Source organism: Seriola lalandi, unplaced genomic scaffold (assembly GCF_002814215.2).
Source record: "Seriola lalandi dorsalis isolate HSWRI2012SDOR001 ecotype SW California unplaced genomic scaffold, Sedor1 jcf7180002052274, whole genome shotgun sequence".
NCBI lineage: Eukaryota > Metazoa > Chordata > Actinopteri > Carangiformes > Carangidae > Seriola > Seriola lalandi.
The window spans coordinates 4066583-4085968 of record NW_019522827.1 but is presented as its reverse complement, the minus strand read 5'-3'; the positions used below and the strand labels follow the sequence as shown (position 1 = coordinate 4085968).

Sequence of the window (19386 nt, the reverse complement as noted above, 5' to 3'; positions counted from 1 at the left end):
TGGTCATGATGAAGGCTGTAGTGTGAATGTGTGCTGTTGAATTCTGTTGTGTTACACTCAGACATTTCTTCAACATTTTGTCCTCTTTACTTATATCAATAAGGGCAGACAAATATGTATAGCCTCAAAATAAACTTATTGTTGAACTAACACCTCTTTAAAACAGGTTCAACAACAACTGAATATTCTAATCTTCATGAAGTTGGATTTATTGCTCAACATTATTTTTTAGCTATGTGTGACTAATAAACTGGCAGGAAGTGGTGGGCGATCTGACGATCTTACATCATTGACAATCTTACTTTGGCATAGCATCTACTTTTCAGATAAATCGAACAGATTGTGTCGTTAAAAGGTGCTATATTTAGATATTCATTTTAAAAGTTCAGTGACTGCTTACGAGCCCAAAGTTAAATGTTTAACAGCGAGCCCGCTAACTGCAGCTGGAGACGCCGGTCCTTGTTCTGCTCTGGAGCCTCTGCAAGCTTGGCATAGAGGCACATGTATCAGTTCTCCACCGGAGCACAACAAGAACCACTGTAACCAGCTGCAGTCCAAGATGGTGGAGTTGCAGTCTGTCTGCTGGACAAGAGACCTGCCAGGCAGGCAAACACAAGGCAAGGCAAAGAGTAGCAGCGAGTAGACAAACAACAAAAAGAAGTGTTAAAGCGATGGAAAGATACAAATCACATTTTCTGGTCAGAACTTTTCAGACTAAAATCAGAGCGGAACCAGAATGCAAAGATTTGTGAGTTGGGCCTTTGAGTTGAAGTGACTAGTCATGTGGTCACGAACTCAATAAAATCTGTGGGGAGACTCATGATTCAGATGGTGGATCGGGATTCAACCTAAAAAGATTGTAATATGATGTTTTGGCCAAATCGCCCACCTCTAACTAAGCGTACATATACTACATACTACATGGTAGCAATATGGTGTGCTATAGTTGTCATTCATACTGGAACAGCCACTATTTTGTTATCTTTGTGAACGCTGTATGCCGTACAATCAAGATTTAAAAAAGTCTACTTCAAAATATCCTGTTATCACTTTTATAGATTCTGAGGTGTAAAAATTCACAGAATGAGACTGGAAAAAAAAAAACATGTCTATCTAACTGGCTGCTGCCACAGTGTTTGGTTTATCATTACAATACCCCAGGGGACTGGACAAAAGCAGTTCTTTTACTAATGGACTGCTTTTTACTGCTAACCTGATTCAGTCAAACACACAGAGCTCGGCGGCAACCAAGGAGCTGATTCACGGCCTGAATACCAAGCAGGCAGGCCGATGAGTAGACAGCCTGTCAGGCAAAAACACTGACACTGAAACGTGTGACTGATGTTTCTGTGTCACGGTTGCTTGGTGAACTATTTTTGCACGACATACAGTACAAGAGAGGCTTTTTGGAGTGTTGCAGGAAACTGTATCAATTCTGTATCGATAATGCAGAAACATCCTCTGCAGATATTGCAATAATTATAATGTAAAACAGCCACCTGTCAAAGTGCCAGTAATGTTTTTTGTAACTTCTAATTTCTGACAGAGGTAATTCAAATTTCTATAACAGTTTTCATGAGCAGAGCAACTGTACAGCCCATGCAAAAACTGCCCCTTTCTCCATCTGCTATCTATCATATCAGTCCAAATTGTTTGTCCCATCAGGACTGAGTTTATCAATTCCTTCAATGCCAGCATGTTTTCCTGACAGTGGAACAATGCAAAACAATGATGTTAAACTCATATGTTATGCTGCTGTAAACAAGGAGTCATGGCGGAGAGGAAGAAACAGATGCATGCATGCTTTTCTCCTACTCTTACTCTTACTACACTATGTTCACATTCACAGATAATAAAACAGTTGCACTGACGCTGAAAACCTGTGCAGGCCTGTTTAATTTAATCACACAGGAAATCAGGAATCATCAAGGGAAAAAAAATCGATCTAAGATGCAGAATCGATAATGGTATTGGTATAAATAAAATCTTATCAATTCCCATCCCTACTTGTGTGGTAATAACTCACATATCTTTGTGTTTCAAAATAAGCTGAGGCTGATGGGAATCTAATTTGTTCTACATTCATTTGGTCATAAACCAAAGTATTGAGCAGGCGCAACTGAAGGGGTCACAAAAGTTGTTGCAAATCTAAAATGTCAATTTCATAGAGGTGCCAGAGAAAAGCAAGCAGCATCCTCTCTGGCTGAAAAATTAAGCCAACGAAAGTGATAAAACTGCAATTCCTCAAATGGACACTAGGGTCACTGATTCCAGCAGTGAGTCAATCCCCATAGACTCCCATGTTAAAATGTCCAACTTTACAGCAGAAATAAATGCGTTTACAGCCTGGTACAAAAGCAGTTTTGGTCACTATTACTAATTTTCTCTGTCATGACAACTGTACGGGGGGTGAATTTTTCTATAATTCACTCACTCACATTTTATTCAAGCGTAAAGTTCTGCATCATTGAGGGCGTTGCCACTTTGAGTGCCAGGTGGGTGAGCGTATCCGCCACAAACAGGCATGCACCGAAGTCTTGGCTTTAGCCATTTTTGTATTAACCGAGAGTTAGGTGGAGTCAGGCACTGCCCAAGATGGCAACAGTGTGTCAAAGTGTCAAAATCACTCCTCAGAAATCTGTGGGTGATGTCACCAAGGCTACATCCATCTTTATTTAAAGTCCACGGAGAAAAGTGAGGGGTTTACCAAAGTCAGTAGAATTCATCATCTCGGAACCTGGGAATAAATTTTCATGGCAATCCATCTGACAGTTATTGAAATGTTTCAGTCTGGAACAAAGGGGTGGATAGACAGGCAGACAGGCAGACTGACAGACTGACGGACCGACATTACCATTTCTAGAGCTAGAGTATTGAGATTCTTTTTCTGCCTACTATGCTCTTAGAACAAGAGGGTAGAATCAGAGGATTATGGGGAGACTAAGACTTTTTTCTTTTCTTTTTTTTTTTTTAAATTTATCCACACTTGTATTTTTACGACATATAACTGAAACAGTCAGGTCCTCCCAAAAAACACTCTTAGGCAACTTCACCTCTTTCAGAAGCTTGTTGCTCGAGTCCTGACGCTCGCAGATCATCTGCTAGCAGTCTGCTAACTGTTCTCTCAACCATACAAAACACCAAGAAGCTGCATTTACTTATAGGACAAAGTTGGAACAAACATCTAGAGGATAAAAGACCTAGTCACCTTTAAAAGCAGGTTAAAAATAATTGCGATTACTTCTAATTCACCAATTACCAACCCAGTGCTTGCGTGCTACACTCATCTCTTTTTGTTTCTCGTATCTTTTTGATATATTCTATATTTCTATATTCTGAGAATCTTATGCTGTGTTTCTTTATTAAACGTCTTTTTATGACGTATGAATATCAGTTAATTGTCTTTATGTGTGATGTGTTTTATATAAATAAACGTGCCTCTGGAGAAACCGGAGAATGAGTCAGTGAAGTCTTGATCTTCCACAGGAATTTGTCAGCACCCACACACGAGAACGACTACAGCGGGGACTTTGTTCATACGCTGAAGTGACTACATAAACAAATCTGACATCTAACCAGGTTGAACCCCTCAGGGAGACTTGATGACAACCAGTTCCCATTTGTGTCATGATTAAATCAATATTTTTATTGTGGGTGAGTCAGACAGATTTACACAGGGGTGCCAGGGGTGGGTGAATGTGAGAAATCATAAAGAAAGTTGAGTTTATATTTGCTTGTATTTATTGATCTGTATCTTTTATGCTGCACAAATGGCTGCTAAACAGGTGTTCATCATTCTGACCATTATGATAACAAAGGTCTAATCTACCCTTATCAAGTCCTTCCCATTTTGATTTTTACAGTAATGAGCAGTGGTGTCACATCAACAAAGAATTAAGTAGCTGAATCCTCCTCCTGAATAATTAACTACGTCTCCAGATACAAAAGCAACAGTTCTCTGCCCATGACAAACACTCAAGCTGACAGAGTTAGATGCCTCCAGAGAGCCACTCCCTCCACCAGAGAGCAGAGAACAAAGCGTTTCCGATGTCACACATGAAACCATCGTGTTGTGAGGTGTCAGCCACTGGTTTAAATATTTACTGCAATATTTCTGCTTTCACACATTTTCACAGTGAAGAATTTATGCAGGGTCTGGTCGATTACTAACGAGGTGTGCTGAACACCTGAGTTACAGTGAATAGGGTTGTCAGCTGAACATCTACAATTTAAACTGGGTTTGTGTGCGATTACTTAATATTTCAGCAATAACTGAGTATTCTTAGAAACAACCAGCGAACAACAGCCCCAACAGATGTCAGTTTAGTAGCTAATGTTAGCTAAGTCTACATATTAACAATCAACAGTAAAATTGGAATAGGTCATTTCATAAGCACGACTGATCATATGAAGATGTATTTGTGGTTTAAAGAACCAAAAACCATCTCAGTGTAGTTTAACATCTTCTCTCTCAGGATTCTCTCTGGAGCTCTAGTAACAACAGGTCAGTGAGCCAATCAGAAGAGAGGAGGCTCTGATTCTCTCTTCTGATTGGCTCACTGATTTCAGAGTGATCACACAAAAATATAGCAGAACACTCAGAGAAACCAAATCCTGCAAGGTTGGATGGTGGGTCCAGGTGGGCGGGACTTGAGGCATGGCTGAGAGCGGTGACTGCTTTGTTGTGACATCACAAAGTTACAGAAGTCCTGACGGCTGGTTTTAAGGCTCAGTTTCTGAATACAGGCTGTGTGCATTTCTCTGTGGACTGAGCGCTTTGATACTTTCACAGTATTAATATAGAAGCTAGACCTGATCTATAATCAAAGAACACATGGACAGAGATCTTTATACTATATGGGACCTTTAAACAGGGTGCTGTCACTTGTCCCTTCTTACAACAGTTAATATAGTGCAAGTTACTTGTCGCTCATTATTTGGGGAAAAAAAAAAAAACAACTGCTAATTGAATACTTTGAAAAGCAAACATGGCGCCGTCAGTAGGCGATCATGTGCTCTCTGAAAGTGGATTTCCTTCAGATTGACATAAATATTGTCTCAAAACTTAAATGCTTTTTCAAATTACAAACAGAAGATTCACAAATGCCTGCTTGAAAGTTGTAGATGTGAGGAAGATATTCACAAACATTTTTAATTTATTTGTAAATTAATTAAATGTATTTACATATATTTTCTTATTAGTAGAATTTGTTTGTGTATTTTGATATTTTTGTGAGTTTGCAAATGTATTTTTTGTATTTGTGGAAGGTGTTTTATATTCACAAATTACATATTTACACACAGATTGTTGATCTGTTCACACAAATAATATTGAGACAATTCTAATTCTATATATCTGAAAATGCTTCAATGTGTTTTTCTAGAGGGCATAGACAAACAGTGTATTTTGTTGTTTAATTAAAGGACATTATTGAGCTGCAATGGAGTTCTGGAGACCATAAAGGCTAAAATTTCAAAATACTTTTCACTATAGATATGCAATATTAATTTGCTGGATTAAGGTGTTAATATAAACATTTAAAAATCATAGTAGTTTGATTCACAAAAGAATATTGAGTCACGACACAAATATTATTAATTGAATAAAGCAAATTGAATAATTTGTCATTTTAAGCTTTGAAAATAAGTTCCTAGTTTCATGAAATATTTTTATGCATTTGGATCATTTGAAACCTGCTTTTGAAAAAGAGAACAAGAGAGAACATTCATTTACCTTTCATATATCTGCATAAAAGAAAACACTTACTGCTGCTGCAGCTCTCTGCCACACTTCCATTTCCATCCACTGTGTTTGATTAAGAATAAATAAACCTCACACTCGAGCTGGGTCATCAAGACGGCTGGCGCATTTAGCCTCTCAGTATAGCCTGCATATTCACTATGTTCAGCTTTCTAAATGTAAAATAGTGCTACTTGGGTTTGATGCAAATCCTCACACAGGTGTTTTGAAATTCAAATTGTTTCTGGGGGCAGTTTTTTAAGATTCCATCTGGCCCAGATTTTTTTTTCTTACATTGTACAACAAACAGCATCTATTTTTAAGAAAAGCTTCTGTTTAGCCATCCGAGCACTGAAAACAAGAAACACTTTGCCTGGGTGTCTGCCAAACTGATGATAGGTTCAGTGTGGATTTAAGAATTCAGTCACAACTTTGGCTGCAAGACAATGGGAGATTAATGCAGGTAATAGTCAATCATGTCTAGGACAATACGTCCTCCTCTGTCATCCGTTTCCTCAGGGGTGCTTGTGTCCCACAGCAGGAGTCAATCCACCTTCTTTACAGTCTGCCCAGCTGAGTGAGGCTGAGGACAGTGCTGAGCATGCCAGTAAAGCTGTCATACACCCCTTGTCAAGCTGAATTAAACTTATGTTTGCATTCAGCTGGGGATCAGTGCAAGTGTGTATGTGTTTACAGTAAAACCCTGACACAACCACAACTGGCACTCAGTGTATGTGTGTGTGTGTGTTTTTGGATGTGTGCACATTCAGTTGTGTACATTTGGAACAGCATAAAGCTCCCTAACAGATGAACCCACAACTTACACAGTGTGTGTCTACTTTTATGTCTCTTGTGTCCCGTTACAATCCCATAAAGCTGACAAACTACGCCACACACAACTTGTTTTATTTCGCGTCTACACACTGTACCAAAGGGAACTGAGTTTCTGCTGGATACACAGAAGCTAACGAGCTATAATCCACTTCGGGCAGCGCCTGAAAACATCTGCCGCCATAAACTGACACTTACAGATGTCAGCGGTTAGCCGGATTGTGTTGAGGATCAGTATTTCATGGTGGGCTTACCTCGTGTCACACGTCAGATCCCACGTGGAGAATTCATGATCGTCAAGGTTAGTGACCACCTTGGCCGTCCTTGGCCAGGCGGCGTGACGCTTGATGGGGACCAGCTCGTGGCCGGCCTCCTGTGTGGGGTCACGGCTGCAGCAGGTACCCATCCTTCCACAACAAAGCAACCTCTTTGCTGGATGATTGGAGACTTTGTCTCTCTGAAACCTCTCTCACTTGTAGTTGCCGATCACTTTTGATTTAGCTTCCGTTTTTCGCAGGATTTCTTCATCACCTGTGAATGTCGTCCTGCTACACTGTCCGCTGCTCTCTCTCCCAATTTTACATTTCGGAGAATCTCAATTAAACGACACTGGGAAGAGCCCAGCAGACATGTTGAGTCTCTCTCTTTCACTGCTTTCAGGTATTTAAACATTGACTTATCTCTTCATGCTCCTCTCTCACCACTGTTCCCTCCCATCCAGTGTCAACCCTTCTTCCCCCTGTCCTATTTGTCTCCGACCTCCCCAGTGCTCCTCACATGATTTCTCTCTCTGAGCTGCATCACTAATGTTTTGGTGGCCTGGCCCTGGCAGTCTCGCCCTCCTCCTTACACTGACAGAAGTGCTACTGTCTCCCACGACCAGCCAGACTTTGAGGGCCACAACATTGTATCAACCATCTTGTTGTTTCTCTCACTTGCTGTTTGCATCGTGGGTCCTTCAATCCCTCCTTTGTGTCTGTCCTCTTTTGCTCAGTGTGGAGCACAGATGGACCCCCTACACTTTCCAATGCCAAGCTTTTCTTTTGGTCCAGTCATGTGGAGAAGAGCGAGACGACACTGTGGAGATGCGTGGGCTTGTCGTGTGGAGAAATTCAACGAGTGCAGAAAGCTTCTGGGCAATGTTTCCATTTGTAGGCTCGACATTTCAAGCATTTTTCCCTTATCTGAAGTTTGTTGTTTTCATGGCACGCTATGTGCTGCTGTACCAGACTTTTCATGGAGAATACACCACTGTACACATCTGAAATAAAAACAGCCTCTTTATAAAATATCTGAAATTTGTATGCAAATTCTTTAAAGACCCCTTCCAATGAAATAAACCTTTTTAATATGTCCATATGATGTTCTTTTTGAAATAATCAGTCAACGCCATGACTGGGTGTTTCCACCTTCAACTGCATTGACTTATAAAAACAGATTCAGACAGCCAGGGTTTTATACATCACAAGCCTAAGGAACCAGTCCTGTGTGTGTGCTGGTGGGGGGGGGCCTAAATGAATCTGAAACCTTGTCAGTACAGAGAGGAGAGTTAGCATTAGCAAAACCACTAACACTGTGTCAACCACTGCCAGTTACAAGCTAACAAACAACATAAACAAATAAAAGATGATAACTACGCTAACTGTTCCGATACATCTGCTCGTCTCTGGTTCTGGTCTCAGCAGACTCCTCATCCTCTAACCGTCTTGATACTCTCGGTGCCCTGCGGTGGTCGGCTGAGCACAAGGCCTGAGCCAGAATCTCTCAATAAGGAAGTAAGCGTAGATGTGTTTCCACCCTCAGTTTTTGATTTTTTTTTTTAGTTTTTATGTGGGAAAACCATGAAAAAAAAAAAAAAAAAATTAAATATCAAACAGAGTATTTTTACATAGTTTAAAACATGTCCGGGGAGGTTGTGATTCAGTGATTTACTGCACTACACTGCGCCTTTTCTATTAACAAAAACCACTACACAGTTTCTTGATATGGATATTTGATTCAGCCACACTTTGACTGCACAAAGGTGAAACCAAGGACATGTGGCAATCTGAGCAGTAAATTCAGAGGAGATATAAAAACACATTTTTCATCATTACATTTAAGTCCCTGTGGTCAGAGCCAGCTGGGCGACAGAGATCATGTTGATTTGTTTACTCTGCCACGCTTCCTTCGTGAACCACAAGCCTGTTTCATGTTCATTCCTTGTGGTGTGACTTGTATTCACAAGTGTTACGCAACTACTATTTAGAGAGTCAGATAGGAGAGGAAGATTGAGAAGAAAAAAAAAATCAAAGGATGCGAGGGAAGGCAGAGAACATAAGAGAGCACTCAGTGGTGTGCAAAACAGAAGTGAATTTAATCCTTTACAAGACTGCGAGAGGGTGAGATGTCGCAACTGTTCACAGCCACAGGAAGTAAGGCTGAACAGAAAAATGACACATGGTTAGAGGAGGAAAAAATCATGATGAAACACAGGTAGCTCAAAGGATTCATTTCATTGGCTCCATGTTTGTCAAAAGCACGATGAACACAAAGAGAGCGAAGCATATGCTGAGGCTGATACTGTCGAGGTATTCACCCAATCAAGGCCGTTCCTGCCCAACACCAGAGACCATGTAAACCTCACCGACGTTCCATGTATGTATGGGTCACATGGTGACACTCGAACCATTTCCATTCACTAGATGAAGATCCTTTAAAAAGCCCTAAAAACAGCTGGTAAATGGACCTTGAGTTGAGATTATTCAGTCAAACAAAATGAATGCCACTGTCAAAAAACTCCTATACACACATAAATCTCATACTCATTCTGCATTCAATACACTCGTGTCCTATATGGAGGCATCAGATTCCAATACACATTGCGTTGCGTTTTTCTCTTCCATTTGTCACCTGTCTGTATGTTTGGGTTTTACACAGGTCTAAGAGAGATCAGAACCCGGCCCATACCTGAACCTTTCAGATCCTGAAACCAACACTATACCGTGATAGTTCTTCTCAAAGACAAAGTCCAATGTTTGCTTTGGGAACTTTTTCCTCACATCTGAAAATGACTAATGGCAATAAACCAACACAAAATAAGGCGCCATGGCCCAGCGGCACAACACATATACAGGTAGTAGCCAGTAAGCCGTAGTTTTGGTGGCAAAACACACATGGCAGTCAACTACCAGCATGTAACAGAATAGCATCCAAAAATAACACATTTGCAGCCAAATGGATCAACTTTTCCAGCCTGGCTGGTAGATTCAAAACATCCTTTCCAGCTGAACCTGACAACAGTCGCCTGGGTTACAATCCAGGAAGAACACACCTTTCTGCAGGCTCGATCAGAGCTGTGGAGGAAGAGAATCAAATACACCGTAGATGGTTTTAGCATTGTTCTTTTTTTTTTTTTTGCTATCACAAAAATCTCTACACTGTACATAGCCAGTGAGGTTGTATCTATTGTCACAAGGTCATTACATTTCCACAATGCAACGGGCTTCCCTTAATCATTTGGCTTTTTAAGAAATTAGGCAGACATTGGATTTTACTGAGGTGGAAATCACCCGTACCCCCCCCCCATTCTTTATGGATCAAGGACATTTTTTACTTTGTTAAAATGAAAAAAATGAGATGTACTATTAACGGTTCACTTGCCAAATTTAATAAAACATGGGGACCTTTGCTGCTATTCCAGTTCAACAGCTTTAATCAAGTCTCAGCCACTTTAATGCACCCTTAATGGGTTTGGGATGTTCCTTTTTTTTCTCCCTTGTATCTTGTGAATTTTGTATTTATTATTAGTAATCATTTAATGATTACTTGGTGACTAGCGTATATGTTTTCTGTTTAGTTTTCTTTTCTTTCCTTTTGATATTACTTTTTCCTTTTCTATAACATTGTTCATGTACAATTCAACTTATAATGCAACCTTTTGACATTTTTGGGTCGTACAAAATCCAATAAACAAATTTAGGAAAACATTTTGTTGGGAGTTTTTTCTTTTATTTGTATATTATATGATCGCTAGCTTGTCATGCTAATCTATACATCGACTATGTTCTCTCTCTCTTCCCTGTGGGAAGACGGCATAATTTATCTATTTTAACCACATGACATTTGTCGGCACAGAGGATTAGTTAAGGGGGGAGAGGGAGAGAGAGGGAGAGAGAGACAGAGAGAGAGCGAGAGAGACAGAGAGAGGGGAGAAGAACAAGTCTTATTATGTTACATTTGAAAATAATACAACCCGAACCTGAAGCTTTACGGCTTGGTCAATTTGCTGAACTCCAGTCCAGGTGCTTATGGTGAGCGGATAAAGAAAGGTCCAACTTAATAAGTGTTTGAGCTGTTTTCTTTGTGTATCATCAGAGTAAAGCTTTCAATGTGTGTTGCACCTTTGTCTTGACATATGTCTGTGAAGATTCTCATCAGGTGATGATTATCCAAGAAGGGCGTTTCGAAGACGTTTCACCTCTCATCCAGGAGGGTTCTTCAGTTCTTCCTGACATATGTGTGAGTGTGATGTGTTGATGCCAATGTGCTAATGTCTCATCACATCTATGATGGCCACCAGGAAAAAAGACGACAGTGGTAATGACTTGCTAAACTGCAATCTGAAGTAGTGAAACATGTTTAAAGGACATCAGGACTTAAAGAAAAAGAAAAACACATTTTTAATGCTGGAAGTGTTGAGGCAGGTGTAACCATAGCGACCAAACAGACAGTGGGGCAGGTAGATAGATGGGGGGTAAAAAATGTAGCTCAATCCTTTCATCTCTCCAGATATCTGTGCTCACACACACACGCGCCCACGCACACACGCGCACACACACGCACGCACACACACACACACACACACACACACATACACACACACACACACACACATACACACACACACAGCGAACACTGTCACTCTCACAATCCAATTTTGCAAGTCTGAATTAAACACTAAGACTGACAGTGAACACACAGGAAGCAGTAAATGGTTAATGTTCTCTGAAATGTAAAATAGCTGTTGATAAAGTACAGTGAGAGGGAAATAACATGCATAACTCTGCTTTCTCCTTTGACACGCAGGAAATCAGATGCAGCTGTTCCCACTCGATCAGGAGAAACAAGGTAGTTGTGTGCTTTCTTCATGACGTGGCCGATATTTTAATAGATGGTATATGTGTGCGAGTGTCCTCTCTTTGTACGGATGTGCAGGACTGACATTTATTTGAAGGACAACTTGTCACGGAAACTTGACTTTTCACCATTATCTAAAGTGGTGTTCCTTTTTTATTTCTAATGATAGAAAGAAGACACTTAACTTTTCAACTCTGCGCCACGACCTACTGACTCGACAAAGAGAAGAGTTGCTACTGAGAAACGCAAGTGCATTCAGAACAAGAAGAATATTACAGGATTACCATTTACCAAAGATCAAGCTACAAGTTTTGCCACTTTGTTCACAGAAGACACATCGTTATCATGGTCATGGTGTGGAAAATAATCCTTTTCATAGGAGATGCTGTTTCTTTTTTCTCGTTGTCATTTTAAAAATCATTTTGTTCCACTCCTTCCCAATAACACATTCATGAGATCTCGGATGACGCTGGGAGGCTCTTAATTACTTTCTGATTAGCTTTTCGGATGCGAGTGGCTATTAACTACTTACTCCCATTGTTGTCCCACAATCCTTCACATTCCCACCAAGCATCACGATAAAGCACATATCATCCTGACAGATCTGTGCTGTACTCAGATCCTCTGAGAGAGTCTGTGGATTAATACTGCAGCCCCGGGGCAAGGTTAAATATTCAAGACATCAATTTTCAGACTAACTTCAAAGAAGGTATTGAACACACATACACACACATCTGCATATGGTGGACTAAATTGAGTGTATAGAGTAATGTTTGTGTCTATAACAGTGTGAGGAGAGGAAGGCGTAGGGGGGGGGGGTCCACAAATAATGCGTCCGTTTGAAGAGGATTAGAAGAAACCAGCAACCAGAGTGAGGACATATCAACCACAGGGAGGTGTTTTGTTACGACACACTTGATGCAAATGTCAGCGTGTGCAGAGCATCATCTAATAGTCAGAACGAAGTCTGCTGGAGTGTATAGAACTAGTATGGGAGTGTTCGTGGCAGTAATAGCCTCCTGTTTCCACTTCTACAAACACAGATGAAACTGTAAACGTTCAATCGAACCATCTGCAACATTAACTACAAATAAACTGACACACAGAAGTAACTCACTGGATCAGTACCACTGCGTTTACAGCATCGATGAGACAAACAGCTGCTACTCAGTGAAGAAAATGGTTGAGAGGAAAAGTCATTAACACTACCTTTCACAATGACACCAAAAAAACAACAGTTCAGTAATTACCACCTACTCAGGACAAATGAATCTTTTCCAAATGGATTTAAACAGACTTTATGTTTGGTTGACAAAAGAAAAGGGGCAAGAGATAGAAGATATTTATTTGACAATAATAAAATGTACAAATCAGACTGTACTTACTCCACTTTAGAACAACAGTTAATTTTTGAAACTATGCTTATATGCTTTCCTGTTGATGATGAAAAGATCAATAGGTGTGCTAACAGTGGTGATAGATAATTGATAACTTAGCTTAGCACGAAGACAGGAAACAAGGGGAAACAGCTGTGAAAAAAACACAGTAAAAATAATAGTACAAATGGAAAAAAGCCATAAACATATTTCTCTTTACAGCTGTATCAGCAGCAAATTTCCACAAGCAATTTATTCATTACATGGTTCTATTGTGAGCAGGGATAAGGAAAAGACAAGACTGATGGCTTGGCGGCTGAAACAGCCATTAGTGACTAAAACATCAGAATCAGGACGAAAGCTTTCACCAAACCAAGCAGCAACGTCCAGGGCTGAAATATGACGCCAACACAGAAGTGCCAGGAACTGCAGTTCCTCTAATGGCCACTTGAGGCTGACTCCATATGTGAGTCAGTCCCCATAGACTTCCATGTTAAAATGTCCAACTTTACAGGAGAAATAAATATGTTTACAGCCTAGTACAAAATACTGTTTTCCATAGCTTATTTTCCCCTTCATGACAACTGTTTTACAGACGTTTTTTTGAGAGACAGGTGGGTGCTTTCACAGTTGGCAAGCCACTCGATGTCTTGCCGCTACCTGTCTACTAGGTGTGACCTCAGCTAATTCAAGTCAATGAACGTGACCTCTTGGATGTGTTAGTGATGTTGGAGCAGAAGTTGTTGTGCAGTTAAATGACTAACAGAAAATGAGGAAGTCAGTGCTCCTGTTTTTTGAGGTGAGTGAAATTCTAGTATTATATTTATTTATATGTTAGCACTCATTAGCAGGTATCAGTGTCTGCTCTCATCATACCTAGCTTGTTATCTTAACTTGTTAACCAGCTAATTAGCAATCAAATGAATTAGCCAGCTGTAACTAACGATTCTAAATGGAGTGTGTGCTTGCCACAGTTATTAAATGGCATGCATCGAAGTCTCGGCCCCACACATGCCCCCACCTCTTTCGCCATTTTTGGATCAGCCGGGAATTACTCATGCACTGCCATGATGGCGTTGGCAGAGCAGCCAACTTACAGCTTCAAAACTGCTCTTCAGAAACCAACAAACCAACTGTCACTGACACTGAATATTAGGTTGAGGATGATGGTTTTAAGTTATTTCACAGATTCAAGTAGTCGCGTTATGTACTCCCATGGGTTGATTACTCACACTGGGAAGAGATCAATATTTCACAATGCAGGACCACCGGTTGTACAGAAAATCCATGCATGCATAATCAACACAACACAACATTTTTCCATCATAAGGTTTTAATGCTCAGTCTGTTGTCTACAGGTAAAATATCTGACACAAGATAAGAAGCAGACATGATTAAAAGAAATTTGTTCTAAAATCTCAGATGTGATCAATGAACAAAGACGCTTCTCATTAATGCTACTTTAAGAATACAAACTCTCTAACTAAATTACAGCAACGACACATTAATGCAGGAAAAACTGAAGTGCTATTTATCAAGTACAGCTGAAATACAAGCCCCAGTCCTGGCTGAATTTCAAGGCTGTTAATAATAAGTGTGGAATAATTAAGAAATTGTACACAGGTTTTTCCTCAGATGAAACTATTAAAGAGAAGTAAAGAGAATAGAAGCCTTTCAAATCAAGCAGTTTCTCCTTTATCTCAGTTTGTTCAGTATTATGAACCAATGAAAGAAGAATGTGTCTAAGTACACACACACACACACACACACACACACACACAAAGTACTGTTAATAAATCATTAGCCAGTGGTGATGCTGACCGAGTCCCTGTGGCCTTTCAGTTTGAATACAGTGAGTCAGACATAAACATTGACTCACTGCTCTCATCTTGTCTTACCTACACTGAGCGTCCTGATACCTGTAGCTGAAGCTCACAGCTTCAATTTCTAATTTATGATTCTTTGTCTTTAGATCAGAAGCGTCTAAAACATTCATGTGTATCTGCGTGATTTCATTGCACTCAATTCAGTGATGTAATTTCACACAACGAAATTACATCTCATTATTAAAAATGTGGTGTTTCTGGGAACGGTGGCCACGCCTTCAGTTTTAGATTTAATGCTGATACTGTGATTTAACATTGTTATGTTAGTCAGACTGTCAGTGGCCCTGTTTAGACCTGCCATTTACATGCGTCTTCAGTGATCTGATCACACGAGGGTTCACACCTGATATTAACATGTGTCTCCAGCGACCACTTGTGATCGGATCTCACTTCCCCGCTCTATAGGCAAATGAATATGTATGCGTTATTGTTGGTCTGTTGTCAATGTGCCTGTGTGAGAGAGAGAGCAGGCAAGGAGGGATTGAGCAAATCACTGCACTACGCGTAGCTCTACGATGGAATAAGGTTTTAGCTATTTGAAATAGCAAAATATTTTCGGTTCATTATGAAACTGTAACGGGACTAGAATCTAAACCTGCTTTATGATCAAAGAAGACATGGACATCTACTTTATATGATATGGGACCTTGAAATGTTGAAACTGTAATCATGATACACAGCTGCAGATCAAAACCCTGGTCCTGGCTTTCAGGACTGACTTGAGGAATGCCTCTCCAAATGTTTCAAGTTTTCTTGACCTCTCAGAGAGAAAGAGAAAAATAAATGAGAGAGAGAGAGGGGAAAAGTTGGAAGGTGAAGGTAAAGTTGAAGACATATAAAACGCAGGAGAGGAGAGTGAGGGAACACGACTGCCCAAAAATCAGTGATTTTTCGACAGACAGTGTGTGAAACAGAGCGTGGAGGGAAGAGCGAGTGTGTGAAAGAGAGGGAAAGGGTAAGTGAGAGAGAAGCTGCCTCAGCAGATGCTATCTCTTGGGAAGGTTCCTAGATTTGATGAAAATGTACTCATCTTATTTCCAAAGTCATTCACTACAAAAAAAAAAAAAAAAAACACACTCCCTCATCCTCCTTAAAACTTTTACTTGGTCTCACCTTCTAAGGCAAACAAACGTCAAATATTCACTTCAGTCATGAGCCGACATTCCTGCATGGTGTTTATTCTTTTGGCTTTTACTTGGCAGAACAAAGTGACGTGAAACTATTCAATCAAGCCAAACCACAAGCATCAATACACAGCTGTGACTTTTTAATTCACCAAAAACTCTGAAGTGTGCTCCATTTAGCGTTACATGACACTCCAGCTCTACAGCAGGTGACATTTAAATCTTCAAGTGCAGTCAAAGTCATATTGTACAAGTTTAAAAAAAATTTAAATGAAAGAAAATTCTGGCAATCTGGACTTCACATAAAAGCTTTAAGGTGTGTGGGAACAGATGAAATGAAGCCAGAAGAGAGTGAGGAAATGATTTACCTGACACTTCTGGAAGTTACTAATTTACCTTCGTAATCTAAAGTCAGCTGAATGACAGTCAAGAGAGGTGAAAGTATGTCTGGAAAAAAAAACCGCTAAATACAATCCTGGCATATGTTTCTGAACAGATTCTTTTGTGGGGGAAGCAGGTGTTGGAAGCAAATATCTGGAGGGAACATCATTAAGTATGGAGTACAGCCAGTGAAGACAACATTAGATATAAACACTGTCCTTGGGCTGACATTTACTAGAAATAATCTTTAACTTTCCTGCTGTTCCGAAAGCAAACACAGAAACTGGTTAGCACCTTCAACCAATGAAAACAACAGAAAAGCTATTGTTGACAAAGCTTTCTCTTCCAGCCTTTATTTGTCTGCCAGGGAACTGTTGGTTCTTTGGTTTAGCTATGGCTCCACTGCAAAACAAAGCCTCTTTTTTCTTTTGAGGACAAAGAGCGTTAGACGGCGAGCACAAACCAACCCTGTGTGCTTCCGCCTTTAATATGAGCCATCAGTTCTATTAGTAGGTTCACATAGAGAAAAAAAATGTTTTTCAAGGTAACCTATTAGATGAGGTCCTTTCAAAATAAAATAAAAATAAATAAATAAAAAAACCTCAAAAGCAGCTGTTCAGGTGGATTCAATCCAATGCAGCATGACCTTCTCTCTGCACATCTATATTTAGGTCCATTCAGTGCTGAGCTCACCTACTGGCCAAGCGCCTCTTACACGAAATCAAGATTATACATGGCCCAACTCACATCTGTGATACACCTTTGCAGGGACACAGCAATATTTTCTGCCAGGGCTCCTTTTTCCTATTGGTTGAATGCTTCATGAGATTGTAATTCAGTGCTATCCTAGTTTGCACTGAGGAAAGAGAATCAGACAGTGTATTTTTTAAAATATTAAAAGTTATACTATTTTGTCTTTTCAACCAAAACTGCAGTCGAGCCAGACAGTCTGAAGGCCTGAATCCTAAAAAACATAACCCTCACTCTGCCGACAAAAAAAGATTACCTGCTCAGCAAAACCTTCTGAAAGGTGTAAGAAAGTCATTCACAAAAACAGTGGTGCTGACGGCATCTACTGTCAGTCTAACAGAGACTTAATGGTTTAAGTCATGCAGGGCCATACTCCTGACATTATTGTAAGCTTCTTTGAGAAAAGCCTCTTTGTCACGGCTTTGTGATACTATCATTGTGCGTACGCTGCCAATCATGCAGCGCTCAAATCACCACACAACCAATTTCAGGTTTCTGCCAAGAGCATTACCTCCGCACGACCGCAAACCCCTGAGTCATTCAGTGCCACTGCCATTCAGTAGGAACTACTATGAGCTGCAAGAAAACTTTATTTAAATTTGAATAAAGAGACAAGACAATCTACAGTAGCTGTCAGTGACTCCTAACAATTTATTTGGTTGGAATATTAAGACATACATTTTTTTATTGATTGATTTTATGATCTTTATTGCTAGCTTATCAATCTTGCATTTTCTTTTTGATCCGATGTGATTTGTGGTGCTTTTAATTAGAGCCCAACCAATATTGGATATTTGGGGTCGAGGCCAATATTAGGGAGTAAAAAAATTCTGATATCGATATATCGGCCAATATTTATATATATAAATAATATATATATATATATATATAAAAAACATTTGTGTAAAAGATATGTAATGAAAGCAGGATATAGTTTAACAAACTTTATTGTCCAAAATGACATCAGTGACATCCTTTGTTTTCATTCAAGTTAAATATATATATATATATATATATATATATATAATACTAAAAGAACGTGATCTCTTGCTCTGGCTGAAAGCATTACATCACATTGCTCTCATGTTTTATTTGGGAAATATCGGCTTTTGCCACGTAGCAGAGGATTTAGAGTTCCACAGGTGAGAAGTAACAGGTTCATTCATTCCTCAACCCAAACTGTTAAATCAGAAGATGAATGAGATGTAGGGTTAAACACAGTTGTGTACTTGTGTAACATAAAATAAATGAAACATACTTAGCTTCTTGTTCAATCTACTTCAACATATTTAAGAGGAATCTGGCGATAAGGTAAAGCTGTAACTCGTTTGTTTGTTGTTGTTTTTTCGTTAATTATCCTGTAGATTTTTCCCCCATGATCATTTAATCATTTAGTCATAAAATGTCACAAAATAGTGAAAATGTCAACAATTTCTCAGAACTCAAACTGCCTTCCCCACAACAGTCAAAAAGCCAAAGATATTCAGTGATTTACAACATTAAACAGAGGAAAGAAGAAACTCTTCACGTGAGAAGCTGAATGCTAACCAGCTAGCCCCTGCCTGTCACATCTCATAAAACCACTCTGTAAGAGACAACAGTGAGTCACTGCAGCATCCAGTCTGCCCTTAGTCCAGCATGAGAGGATGAAGAAGTAGTAATGGTGAGTAGCTATTAACCTGCGTTGCGGTCGTCCTCTCTTGGCGACATTCCTCCACTCTTTTCTCAAGCTCAGCTATCGATGCTGCTGCAGCTGCTCTCCCTCTCCCTCACCTTCCTCCATCTCCCGTGGCTCATCCTCTACTCCTGCCACAATTACATCTACCCTGTCTCTCTGATGGGGCAGAGTGGCATGTGAAATCATCATCAGGAGTCTAACAATCACCACAGAAAACCACCTACCAGTTACATAATCAGAACGCAAGGTAAACCTGTGTGGAAAACGTCATTCCCAGTCCATGCAGGTTCAGCAACATGTCAACAACTGACATGTTGCTGGGGTTAGATTTATTCAAGCTAACGTTAGCTCAAGGTGAGGGTGGCGGTTGAAACCTGGTTCTGATTAGTCAGTGAGCAGAACACACTCGCTGAACGCTTCGAATGACAGGCACAAAGAGAGGGCCGGTAAAAACGTATGGATATCATGAAAGTTCACTGGGATTTGTCCTGGTACGCCAAAG

General features: G+C 40.0%; 1 protein-coding gene across 9 annotated transcripts in view; it reads right to left on the bottom strand.

Moving 5' to 3' along the window:
- LOC111650336 (pleckstrin homology domain-containing family A member 7-like) overlaps positions 1-19386 on the bottom strand; it is a 162730-nt gene that overhangs the window by 133209 nt on the left and 10135 nt on the right. Inside the window, exon 1 of one of the 9 annotated variants that reach the window (XM_087172342.1) lies at positions 6826-7249. The exons of the other annotated variants lie outside the window; for them this stretch is intronic. Within the exon in view, the coding sequence (XP_087028468.1) occupies positions 6826-6977 (152 nt within the window). The 5' untranslated portion in view covers positions 6978-7249. Of the gene's footprint in view, positions 1-6825; positions 7250-19386 lie in introns of those variants that run through there. 9 annotated transcript variants of the gene reach the window in all.